Source organism: Bombina bombina, chromosome 9 (genome assembly GCF_027579735.1).
Source record: "Bombina bombina isolate aBomBom1 chromosome 9, aBomBom1.pri, whole genome shotgun sequence".
Classification (NCBI taxonomy): domain Eukaryota; kingdom Metazoa; phylum Chordata; class Amphibia; order Anura; family Bombinatoridae; genus Bombina; species Bombina bombina.
Window position 1 is genome coordinate 255,065,587 of NC_069507.1, and position 14,276 is coordinate 255,079,862.

At 36.3% G+C, this 14,276-nt stretch overlaps 1 protein-coding gene across 4 annotated transcripts in view; it reads left to right on the forward strand.

The window, feature by feature from the left end:
• Positions 1–11,622, forward strand: part of ITPRIP (inositol 1,4,5-trisphosphate receptor interacting protein) — a 59,629-nt gene extending 48,007 nt beyond the window's left edge. For all 4 annotated transcript variants that reach the window (XM_053692776.1, XM_053692778.1, XM_053692779.1 and 1 more), the window contains exon 2: positions 5,506–11,622. In XM_053692776.1, the coding sequence (XP_053548751.1) occupies positions 5,513–7,150 (1,638 nt within the window). In that variant the 5' untranslated portion in view covers positions 5,506–5,512 and the 3' untranslated portion in view covers positions 7,151–11,622. The remainder of the gene's footprint in view (positions 1–5,505) is intronic.
• Positions 11,623–14,276: the final 2,654 nt, after the last annotated feature.

The following is a 14,276-nucleotide window of genomic DNA, read 5'->3' on the forward strand; positions in this document are numbered from 1 at the left end:
TAACAGTTATTTCATATTAAAGAAAAATATTAAACAAAGCTTTTAAAAAGTAACTACACTTGGTTATGTATGTTGTATATTGATCTATTATCCTCACATCTGTACTCTTATTATAACACTTCTATAATGGTAATGTATGTTCACTGGTCTTCTGTGTATGCACTGTATATCTAGACCTTCCAACTGTCCTTGTTTAAGGGGGACAGGACAGTGAAAGTCATGCAGCGATGGGCAGCAGTTTTAAATTGATATGAATATATACATATTTATGTGTTAATCTGTGTAGATACACTTATTAACACAAATATATATGTATATACACATACTAACACATAAATATATATGTATATACACATAGTAACACATAAATATATATGTATATACACATAGTAACACATAAATATATATGTATATACACATAGTAACACATAAATATATATGTATATACACATAGTAACACATAAATATATATGTATATACACATAGTAACACATAAATATATATGTATATACACATAGTAACACATAAATATATATGTATATACACATAGTAACATATAAATATATATGTATATACACATAATAACACATAAATATATATGTATATACACATAACACATAAATATATATGTATATACACACAGTAACACATAAATATATATGTATATACACATAATAACACATAAATATATATGTATATACACATAGTAACATATAAATATATATGTATATACACATAATAACACATAAATATATATGTATATACACATAACACATAAATATATATGTATATACACACAGTAACACATAAATATATATGTATATACACATAATAACACATAAATATATATGTATATACACACAGTAACACATAAATATATATGTATATACACATAATAACACATAAATATATATGTATATACACATAATAACACATAAATATATATGTATATACACATAGTAACATATAAATATATATGTATATACACAAAGTAACACATAAATATACATCTATATACACATACTAACACATGGCTACACAATAAATTAGCGTTCCACTTGTAATGTCTGGTTATTTATTGCATGTCCTCACGATAAATTAGCGTTCCACTTGTAATGTCTGGTTATTTATTGCATGACCTCACGATAAATTAGCGTTCCACTTGTAATGCCTGGTTATTTATTGCATGTCCTCACGATAAATTAGCGCTCCACTTGTAATGCCTGGTTATTTATTGCATGTCCTCACGATAAATTAGCGTTCAACTTGTAATGCCTGGTTATTTATTGCACGTCCTCATAATAAATTAGCGCTCAACTTGTAATGCCTGGTTATTTATTGCACGTCCTCACAGGCACACGATAAATTAGCGTGCCACTTGTAATCTAGGCCTTAGTTGGTCCAATAAAATGTATTGGTTTTTTTATCAGTGAATCAGAGCCCTCACTGCTGTAGACTTTGTCAGCTCAGATACTGTTAGTAAAAATGTAATACAGAGTTATGAGGTTTATCTAGAAGAAACACTTAAAGGGGTGTGAAACCCCAAAACATTTCTTTCATGATTCAGACAGAGCAAAACATTTTAGGCAACTTTACAATTTATGCTATCAATTTTTCTTCATTATCTTTTTATCCTTTATTGAAGGAGCAGCAATGTACTACTGGGGGTGAGATGAACACATCGGTAAACCAATGACAAGAGGTCTTTATGTTCAGCGACCAATCAGCAGCTAGCTCCCAGCTCCTGAGCCTACCTATGCTTTTATAAAACAAATGAGATAATAGAAGTAAATTGTTCTATCTGAATGCTAAAGTGATCTGGGGTCCTATTATCTAAAGCTCTCTGGGGTCCTATTATCTAAAGCTCTCTGGGGTCCTATTATCTAAAGCTCTCTGGGGTCCTATTATCTAAAGCGCTCTGGGGTCCTATTATCTAAAGCTCTCTGGGGTCCTATTATCTAAAGCTCTCTGGGGTCCTATTATCTAAAGCTCTCTGGGGTCCTATTATCTAAAGCGCTCTGGGCTGGTGAGATTCTGTAAGACTTCTATTTCCTTGGTGGAATTATATAAAGCCCCTTTTTACCCCGGAACCCAGGGTGTCTCGCTAAGGGGTGTATAATACATTTTTGTATGGTAAGCCAATCAGCAAGTGCAAACCAGGTGCTGAACCAAAAGTGGGTCGGCTCCTAAGCTTACATTCCTGCTCTTCAAATAAAGATATCAAGAGAATGAAAAAAAAATTAGAAAGTTGCATGACATTGAATTGCTGCTCTATCTGAATCATGAAAGAAAATAATGTGGGTTTCATATCCCTTTAAGTATTTCCCCCTGCATACAAAGCACAGAGTTCTGTTTAGCTTGGGAACTATGTATTACATACGTGTACACATTACTACTCAATGTGGTGGCGCTACACAAATAAATTATAATAATAAAATACAACCAATCCTAAGTCCTTAACCCCTTAATGACCAACGACGTATGGGGTACGTCCTGCAAAAAAATGCAGTTAATGACCAAGGACGTACCCCATACGTCGTTGGTCTTTGAAAGCAGTGGAAGCGATCCTGATAGCTTCCAGCTGCTTTCATGTTATTGCAGTGATGCCTCAATATTGAGGCATCCTGCAATAACTGTTTTTAGCCATCCGATGCAGAGAGAGCCACTCTGTGGCCCTCTCTGCATCGGCTATCGATGGCCATTATCGTTGGTGGGTGGGAGCTCATCCAGGGAGGCGGGTGGGCAGTCATTGGTGGAGGAGGGGGGGGGGATCTTATGCGGGTGCGTGCGCGTGCACGAGCGCGCGCGTGCACGTGAGATCTGTTTCAGCATCAATATGCTGTAGATCAGGAGGGTGGGAGAGAGGACTGGGGAGGGTGGGATTTGAAAATCAATGCATCTGGGAGAGGGTGGGGGGTTGGATGTTGAGGGGGGGGCAGCTACACTACAGAAATAAAGAACATTTTTAATAAAATAAAAAAATTAAAATGCAATATTATTTTTCAAACTGGGTACTGGCAGATAGCTGCCAGTACCCAATATGCTGCACAATAAAGGCAGAGGGGGGGGGGGGGGTTAAAGAGCTGTTTGGGGGGGGGATCAGGGAGGTTGGGGGCTAAGGGGGGTCCTACACAGCAGACACATTTTTTATTTTTTTTAAAACCTAAAACCCCCCAAAAAACTTTTATTTTAGTACTGGCAGACTTTCTGCCAGTACTTAAGATGGCGGGGACAATTGTCGGGTGGGGGAGGGAAGGGAGCTGTTTGGGAGGGATCAGGGGGTGGGATGTGTCAGGTGGGAGGCTGATCTCTACACTAATGCTAAAATTAACCCTGCAAGTTCCCTACAAGCTACCTAATTAACTCCTTCACTGCTAGACATAATATACGTGTGATGCGCAGCTGCATTTAGCGACCTTCTAACTACCAAAAAGCAACGCCAAAGACATATATGTCTGCTATTTCTGAACAAAGGGGATCCCAGAGAAGCATTTACAACAATTTGTGCCATAATTGCACAAGCTGTTTATAAATAATTTCAGTGAGAAACCTAAAATTGTGAAATATTTAAAGTTTTTTTTAATTTGATCGCATTTGGCGGTGAAATGGTGGCATGAAATATACCAAAATGGGCCTATATCAATACTTGGGGTTGTTTACTACACTACACTAAAGCTAAAATTAACCCTACAAGCTCCCTACATGCTCCCTAATTAACCCCTTCACTGCTGCGCATAATACACGTGTGGTGCGCAGTGGCATTTAGCGGCCTTCGAATTACCAAAAAGCAACGTAAAAGCCATATATGTCTGCTATTTCTGAACAAAGGGGATCCCAGAGAAGCATTTAAAACTATTTGTGCAATAATTGCACAAGCTGTTTGTAAATAATTTCAGTGAGAAACCTAAAGTTTGTGAAAAAATTTGTGAAAAAGTGAACATTTTTTTTTATTTGATTGCATTTGGCGGTGAAATGGTGGCATGAAATATACCAAAATGGGCCTAGATCAATACTTGGGGTTGTTTACTACACTACACTAAAGCTAAAATTAACCCTACAAGCTCCCTACATGCTCCCTAATTAACCCCTTCACTGCTGCGCATAATACACGTGTGGTGCGCAGTGGCATTTAGCGGCCTTCGAATTACCAAAAAGCAACGTAAAAGCCATATATGTCTGCTATTTCTGAACAAAGGGGATCCCAGAGAAGCATTTAAAACTATTTGTGCAATAATTGCACAAGCTGTTTGTAAATAATTTCAGTGAGAAACCGAAAGTTTGTGAAAACATTTGTGCAAAAGTGAACATTTTTTTTTATTTGATCGCATTTGGCGGTGAAATGGTGGCGTGAAATATACCAAAATGGGCCTAGATCAATACTTTGGGATGTCTTCTAAAAAAAAATATATACATGTCAAGGGATATTCAGGGATTCCTGAAAGATATCAGTGTCCCAATGTAACTAGCGCTAATTTTGAAAAAAAGTGGTTTGGAAATAGCAAAGTGCTACTTTTATTTAGTGCCCTATAACTTGCAAAGAACCTGTAAACATTGGGTATTTCTAAACTCAGGACAAAATTTAGAAACTATTTAGCATGGGTGTTTTTTGGTGGTTGTAGATGTGCAACAGATTTTGGGGGTCAAAGGTTGAAAAAAATGTTTTTTTTCCATTTTTTCCTCTTATTTTATAATTTTTTTTAATAGTAAATTATAAGATATGATGAAAATAATGGTATCCTTAGAAAGTCCATTTAATGGCGAGAAAAACGGTATATAATATGTGTGGGTACAGTAAATGAGTAAGGGGAAAATTACAGCTAAACACAAACACCGCAGAAATGTAAAAATAGCCCTGGTCCCAAACGGTCAACAAATGGAAAAGTGCTCTGGTCACTAAGGGGTTAAAGGGACACTGAACCCAATTTTTTTTCTTTTGTGATTCAGATAGAGCATACAATTTTAAGCAATTTTCTAATTTACTCTGATTATCAAATTTTCTTCATTCTCTTGGTATCTTTATTTGAAATGCAGCAATGTAAGTTTAGATGCCGGCCCATTTTTGGTGAACAACCTGGGTTGTTCTTGCTGATTGGTGGATAAATTCATCCACCAATAAAAAAAGTGCTGCTTAGCGTTCTGAACTAATAAAAAAGCTTAGATGCTTTATTTTTCAAGTAAAGATAGCAAGAGAATGAAGAAAAATTGATAATAGGAGTAAATAAGAAAGTTGCTCTATCTGAATCACAAAAGAAAAAAAATTGGGTTCAGTGTCCCTTTAATATGAAAAATTGAACTCCATATCCAAAATGCTCGAGCACATTAATACATTTTATTATTGAGCTTTTATATCCTTTTAAATACTGCGGGTTCAGAAGTCTTTTCAGGTTTGGCAATGCTAGAATTGAACGTTTCCCTTAGAATCAGATGGTTAATAACAACCTTTTTGTGTGGTTTGGTTAGCGGTTCAGTCCATCTTTCTAATAAGATATTTATTTATTTGTTTAGGTTCACAATGCAAGCTGGGATTTTCAAGGTGTGCCTAGTGATGGTCACAGCCATTGTCAACCACCCACTTCTCTTCCCAAATGAGAACACAAGCCTTCCTGACTCTGATGAGTTCATTCTCCAGAAAATGAAGGAGTACGAGGAAAATCTCAAAATAAACCAGCTAAAGCTGGAGCAACACATGTCCCAGACTGAGAGCAAGGAACAGGAAGAAAAGCAAAAAGAAAATAAAGAATCTGAAGTTGATGATCCACCATGGGACTTCTGGAGTGCTATGTCTATGGTAATATTTTTGATGATTGAAATATGGAGACAAGATTTCCAGGATGGGAATCCTCAAGAGCTGAGCAAGGAGGAGGATGACCTGCAATTCATGGGGAACAGCTGTCAAGGTGTGTCCCTTCCAAACCAGACTGTGCTGGCTATTTTTTCAGACCAGTACATACGAGTGGCTACACATGATGCCACCAGGACTCGAGAGTTTGTTGAAGGCTTTGCAGATGATTTATTAGAAGCTTTACGAAGTCTTTGTAATCGGGATGCCGATATGGAGGTTGAAGAAAGCGTGTGTGTAGGAAGCATGTATGAAAACTGGAGAGTGAATAAACCTTTAACTTGTGATCTTATTGTCCCATTTGCTCCACCAGAACCATTTCAATTTAAGTGTCATCTTTGGGTTACCGACCATCTTATTCCACCTGGATATGGAAAAATCAGAGTAGTAGGACCAGATGATGAGTCAGTAGGTTGTGTCTGTGACAAGACAAAACTTGGAGAGGATATGCTATGCCTCCTTCATAATCCAGCAAATAAAAAAGAAGTAAGCAGTGATATCAATTTACTATGCTCCAAAAACACAAATTACCTGGATGTAGATCAGGTCATGAAATGGTTTCAAACATCTGTTACCAAGGCATGGAGTAAGATATCTCATAAGTATGAATTTGACCTTTCATTCAGCCATTTAGACTCTCCTGGTGCCCTCAGAGTGAAATTCAAATCTGGGAAAGTTATCAACTTTAACATCTCTCCAGTGGTTCAGTTTGAGGACTTGGATCTGTATTTCATATCACATTTTCCCACCTGTGTTGTGCCACACGTCTCTCCCTCAAACAACCACTGGATTCTTTCCTTTGCTGTGTATGAGAGGAGGTTTCTTAAGGAAGTTGCCAAAAATCTCCCAGACAGTTCATGTCATCTCAGTTGCCTACAAATAATGACATTTTTACATTCCAAACAGTGTCAGATAACCGGCCAGAGCGGCCTTACCAGTTACCATCTAAAAACAGTGCTGCTCCATCTTCTGCTGGCTCGAACCTTCTCAGATTGGGACCACCTAATGCTAGAGGAACGCCTGCAAGACATGTTCAAGAGCTTGGAGAAATGCTTGATGGAAAAGAAGCTTGACCACTTCATGATTGGAAACCCCAGACTTCCTCATTCTGTTAGCATTCCAGAAAATATCCGTTTTGCAGAACCACTCAATCTCTTCCGTTCATTTGTTCTGAACAGAGACCTTTACCAGAAAACATTATCCATGTTTTATGAGATGCTGAAAAATGCTACTGTTTTGATAAATGAGTACAGTTTGAACATTCGCGCAGCACATGCCCAGAAGAATCACATTAACCACAGCAATATGTGATTTTGGTTATTATTTCCGGAATGTACTTACAGCTTATCATATTTGCATTCAGTGAATGCTATAAAAAAGGCTATTGGCTGCATAAGAACAAACATCCATTTGGGACTTAATTACTTAAAATGTCTAATTGTTAAACATTGCAATTTATATTCATTATTTATTTTGTGGTGAATCCCAGAGATTGCCACCGTCATACTTAAATGGACATTAAATAGTGAATATATCTATCATGCATATGAAAGTGCATTATTTATACGTTAACAAATATTTTGCATATAAAATGTTAAGATAAAGCTGTTTATTTGTAAGCCACTAGAAAGTGCAGGTTTGTGCAATACTGGTCCATGGGCTGATTATCTAGAGAAACATCTATTTTGTAAAAGACAAAAACTGTAATACATTTTTCATTGTCTAGTTTTAGATGCATCAAAGAAAAAATTGTTTAATGTCCCTTTAAGTATGGTGACATTTTACCGTGCAAGCTCATTTATATCAGTCACTGACTGACCACAGAGATTAGAATCATGGATGTCCCTAGGTTTAACAAGTGGTGCATCCCTGAACTGCTCTTAATTTGCAAAACCTTGTCAGTTGTGCAAACATTATAACAGTGTTAAATACATTTCAGAGCTTTTATTGTGAGTGCAGGAGTTTTGTAATGCTGTGTTGATTTGCTGACACTGTGCATATATAAACATATTAACTTTAAGGTCCCTTTAACCCCTTAATGACATGGACATACCCTGTAGGTTGTGTGTCCTTTCGTTGTTTTTCAGCCCTATAATAGTGCAGGGCTTGCTTAGTTACTACATGTCTAACTGATCTACTCTGTCGTTAGAGGGTTAAGTGGTTTTCTTAGCCGTAGTCTGAATAACAAGTTTGGAGCCCCCAGGAACATATATATTGTCACTTACCATACTAGGGCAGTTACTTACTTTATGAACACTGTAGCAGCTTACTGATTGTAAATGTAGCCACTAGAAATATTACACTATGCCATGAGCCCAAAGCAATCTGCAAAATCATCATGTCCCTAATGCTGTCATGTCCCTAATGCTGTCATGTCCCTAATGCCGTCATGTCCCTAACGCTGTCATGTCCCTAAGGCCGTCATGTCCCTAATGCCGTCATGTCCCTAATGCCGTCATGTCCCTAAGGCCGTCATGTCCCTAATGCCGTCATGTCCCTAATGCTTTCGTGTTCCTAATGATGTCATGTCCCTAATGCTTTTGTGTTCCTAATGATGTCATGTCCCTAATGATGTCATGTCCCTAATGCTGCCATGTCCCTAATGCTGTCATGTCCCTAATGCTGTCATGTCCCTAATGCTGTCATGCTCTTAATGCTGTCATGTCCCTAATGCTGTCATATCCCTAATGCTGTAATGTCTCTAATGCTGTCATGTTCCTAATGCTGTCATGCTCTTAATGCTGTCATGTCCCTAATGCTGTCATGTCCCTAATGCTGTCATGCTCTTAATGCTGTCATGTCCCTAATGCTGTCATGTCCCTAATGCTGTCATGTCCCTAATGCTGTCATGTCCTTAATGCTGTCGTGTCCCTAATGCTGTCATGTCCCTAATGCTGCCATGTCCCTAATGCTGCCATGTCCCTAATGCTGCCATGTCCCTAATGCTGCCATGTCCCTAATGCTGTCATGTCCCTAATGCTGCCATGTCCCTAATGCTGTCATGTCCCTAATGCTGCCATGTCCCTAATGCTGTCATGTCCCTAATGCTGTCATGTCCCTAATGCTGCCATGCCCCTAATGCTGTCATGTCCCTAATGCTGTCGTGTCCCTAATGCTGTCGTGTCCCTAATGCTGTCCTGCCCCTAAGGGGCAGCCGATAATGCAACAAAACACAATACAAAAAATGCTGTTTAGCAAATATAATGTTTCTAGTCACTTAAAGGAGCATTAACTACAGTGGAATTGCATAATGAATAAGCAATAGAATGTTAAATGAGCAATAGATTTGTTCTAGTATTTCAAAATTGCCTTTAAAAAGCCGGCCTCCTGTATCATGTGACAGCCATTAGCCAATCACAGACTTATATACGTATACACTGTGAATTCTTGTACATGCTCAGTAGGAGCTGGTGCCTCATACAGTGTGCATATTAAACACTAAATGCATTCTATAAGTGTTGTGTTGAGGTTATTTCCCGCCTTCCCCTGATCATGGGGGCCACCATGTTGAAATCTGTCATTTACTACACACCAGTGCTGACCTGTTTGCGCATGTGCAGCAAATCTCACTAAACACTGGTGCTGACCTGTTTGCGCATGTGCAGTAAATCTCACTACACACCAGTGCTGACCTGTTTGCACATGCGCAGTGTAACTTAGGTTCCATAATACACCCAAGGTTAGTGGGAGGTGCATGAAATGTATTTAATGTTTTGGGTCCCTTTAGAATTGAGTGCTTATAAGAATTATTAAAGTTTAATTCTAACTTTAGTGTTAATTTAATCATAGAAATAGGGGGACAATGTCTTTATAATTTGTGCTAGTCAGATACTAGTGGAATTTCCCAGCTTTATATATAAACTTTATACACTCCCAGCACAGTCTGCAGCACTTCTGCTTGTGAAACTCCATGACACATGCAGGACAGGACGAATGTGCCCCATGTGTGCAATTTACCTTTCTGCAAGACGAGTTTTTATTACAGAACAGGGTGTGCCTAATTCTACAGATAAAGCAGAACATGATAATCAGCACCAGAGTCCTGGCACATTGGGATAGAATATCCAGTGACAATATATCAGCCAGTAAGCAGTAAAATCCCACATAATCAAGAACTTCCTGTTGGTTTAACTTTAAGGGGAAATAGAACCCCAAATTTTTCTTTCATAATTCAGACAGAGCATACATTTGTAAACAATTTCCCAATTTACTTCTATTATCAATGTTACTTCATTTTCAATGTATCCTTTCTTGAAGGATGCATTACAGAGAGATAGCTGAGCACATTGTTAAGCCAATGATAAAATAAATATATGTGAGCCACCAATCAGCAACTAGCTCTTATCTCCTGAGCCTTCATAGGTATGCTTTTCAATAAAGGATACCAAGAGAAAAAATAAAATTAGATAAAAGAAGTAAACTGAAAAGTTGTTTATAGCTGTGTGCTCTATCTTAATCATGAGAGAAAAGTTATGGGTTTTATGTCCCTATTTAAACAGCTTTTACTCAACGTGTTTATAAAAGAATATTTTTTTACTACTTACGTAGAAGTAATTAATACATAAATAGAAGTAATTAATACATACAGAGAAGTATATAATACATACAGAGAAGTATATAATACATACATAGAAGTATATAATACATACATATAAGTATTTAAATAACCTCAAACAGTTATGATGTATATAGCATTGTATATATGTGTGTGTGTTTTCATTTTTATTACTGAGCAGATACTTTTTTTATTTTACACAGCTTACATTGCAACTGACTATGTAATAAATAGACTGATAAAAGTGTGTACAGATGAAGTTGTATGTTTGAAAACAGCTGTGTACAGATACAATGGTCTGTTAGAAAACAGCTGTGTACAGATGAAGTTGTATGTTTGAAAACAGCTGTGTACAGATACAATGGTCTGTTAGAAAACAGCTGTGTACAGATGAAGTTGTATGTTTGAAAACAGCTGTGTACAGATACAATGGTCTGTTAGAAAACAGCTGTGTACAGATACAATGGTCTGTTAGAAAACAGCTGTGTACAGATGAAGTTGTATGTTTGAAAACAGCTGTGTACAGATACAATGATGTTAGAAAACAGCTGTGTACAGATAAAATGGTCTGTTAGAAAACATCTGTGTACAGATACAATGGTCTGTTGGAAAACATCTGTGTACAGATACAATGGTCTGTTGGAAAACATCTGTGTACAGATACAATGGTCTGTTGGAAAACAGCTGTGTACAGATACAATGGTCTGTTAGAAAACATCTGTGTACAGATTAAGTGATATGTTAAAACATCTGTGTATAAATTTGGTAAATATAAAATACAGGAGAAAATATGTTTGATATATATTTTACAGTATTCACATTGCCCTTTATAGCCATTACTGTGCTCTGTGGCCCCATCATGTAGTTTTAGGGCCAGTGTGCTGCCCTTACCATAATTTCACATCCAGTTTGTACCCCTCAATATCTGTATTCTCTATATTTTATGTAAACGCGTACAGACCCCTCTCCCCATAAACTCATTTTGCAGTTTATTCTCTCACTTTGTTGTAGTCTGATATATGTATTCAAAGGGTTAAAGCTCTAGGACCACAGACAGGTGGACTAAAACAGCCATGTAGCGAAACTGCCCGTTGCAATGTTACTATATTTACTAGAAATCTAATTATATTCTTTGTTTCACTGTATTCTGGAAATGTAACAAAATGAATCAATAAAAAATAGCATTTTGACTGCATATTCACAATAATAATACAATGTAATAGAAGTACTTTGCCTATAGTGGTCTTTGTAGCTATTTCAGGCACCTAGGACTTCAGTTCAGAAATGGATGCTGTTTGTTGGCTGAATTTATATGATGTCCTTTAAATAGAACCTATCACACAAACAAGCTAAGTTCATTTCAAAGAGCTTGAAAAACAAGGAATAATTGTTCACAAATCCTTACCAAGTAATTTGTGTATTGGGAAAGTCTGGTGACTCAGCCATGCAAAATGGGTTGAAAGTCCATCTATCCAAGTAGTTTTGAAAACAAATGAGACTGATACTGGACGCCTATAAAAGGAGCAGAGTTTAAACATTTAATTTAACTTATTAAAATGTTTGTTCTTGTAAACTGACAGAGCTAAAACCTAAATACGTGTATTAGATTAAAATGCAATAATAGTGCAATACAAAACTGTTGAAAATAAACAATAAATACAATAAAAATTGTATATATTTACTTTCAAATTATTTTTATTTAATTTATAAATTTGTTATAATACATTTTAAATGCATCATTGTTTTAAAAAATAATGTATTGGAAATATAAATTATAATATTACATTTAAAAGTATATCATATACAGGTATACGTTAAATACAATTCAATTTAATATCCTTTTAAATATAATTTACAATTATTTTACATTAAAGGGATTCTAAACCCAATTTTTTTCTTTCATGTTTCAGATGCAGCAGCAATTTTAAGCAACTTTCTAATTTACTCCTATTATCAATTTTCTTCATTCTCTTGGTATCTTTATTTGAAAAAGAAGGCATCTAAGCTAAGGAGCCAGCCAATGTTTGGTTCAGATCACACTGGACATCACTTGTTTAAGGGTGGGTGCATCTAGCCACCAATCAGCAAACACAACCCAGGTTGTGAACCAAAAATGATCCGGCTTCTAAACTTAAATTCTTGCTTTTCAAATAAAGATAGCAAAAGAATGAAGAAAATTGATAATAGGAGTAAATTAGAAAGTTGCTTAAAATTGCATGCTCTATCCCAATCACGAAAGAAAAAAATGTGGGTTCATTGCCCCTTTAATTTACTATTTTAATGTTACTACATTTTAACTCATTATTTTTAAGGATAATTTTTTTAATGTAATACATGTATTTAATTATTGGAAAGAATCTACAAACATTGCTTGAAGGGTGTTAGTTTTTTAATTCCGTATCCAAATGTCCCTAATAATGATTGTCCCTGACCTGCTTTAGTGGATAGCCGTCCTATGATAGTGGGTTTACAAAAGGTGTTTGATAAAAGGCAAATTGCAGAATTAAACCTACAGTTGGTCCAAGCTTAAAAAGCTGGGAATAAATCATATATATTCTGTGAGGTATCATTTCTAAACAAAATAATTCATAAGATGTGTAGCCTGTAATTAGAGGTACAGTCTGCTTGTCTTGTAAAATGACTTTGTAAAGAATATTGTTTTGTCAATCCCTCCAGTTGCCCAATAAGGTGTGTGGGTGTATGTATATATGGACCTCTTTTTGTATAGTGCTGGCCATATACACATAACAGTTGACAGCACAAACATAAGTTATAAAGGTAAATGACTATAGAGTGTTTGTACTGAAGAGCTTGCAATTGAGTGAGCAGTGGGAATGAGGGGGTAGATAAGTGTATTGCAATGTGTTAGATGTGCCAGAGATAAGTATTTAACACAAGAATTATATGAATTCTTCTGTGAGGTTACTTTTGAGATTGCTAGATATAAGGCTTAGAGAATTAGAGACAATTGTCACACATTGCAGAGGTTTGGGGACAAATGCCAGAGCTGTTGGTGGGGAAGACGTGACATTTTTGATCAGATATGAGATAAGGAAGGAGCACCGCATGTTATAAGATTAGAGTAAAAACTTATGAGAATAATAAGTAACCTTGAAGGGAAAAAAAAACTTTTTGTTCCATAATTATAAACCAGGTGAGGGAGATTCAGGAGGGGAAGGGGAGATTGTTTGTAAGAGAGAAGGGTTGCTTGAGTGTTTGGATTTATGATAGCTTGCAGAGGAGATAAAGAAGTATAAGGAACACATTGCAGAAGCTAAGGTGGGAAAGGTTAAGGGTATCAATAAGAGTTTTAGCAGAGGAGTGACAAAATAAAGCACATATTAGAGTGTTTCTAGTGGTGGGGAAGCAAGTGTATACAATGGGTTATTTTATGGCGCTCTCATTAGTTCTATTGGTGTTTACTGAAACATTGCTGCCAGTGACAGTGACATCAGATTTGTATGGAAGTGCATAATGGCAGCAGATAAGGGAGGTGATAAGGAATTATAATATAAAGAAGCAGTCAGATTATTGACAGATATGCTGCAATTTAACCAAGAACAAGTGTTTTATCTGCAGTTATATTTTACACCTTTCAGTTTTATTCAGTTATCTTTTACACCTTTCAGTTTTATTCAGTTATCTTTTACACCTTTCAGTTTTATTCAGTTATCTTTTACACCTTTCAGTTTTATTCAGTTATCTTTTACACCTTTCTGTTTTATCTGCAGTTATCTTTTACACCTTTCCGTTTTATTCAGTTATCTTTTACACCTTTCAGTTTTATTCAGTTATCTTTTACACCTTTCAGTTTTATTCAGTTATCTTTTACACCTTTCTGTTTTATCTGCAGTTATCTTTTACACCTTTCCGTTTTATTCA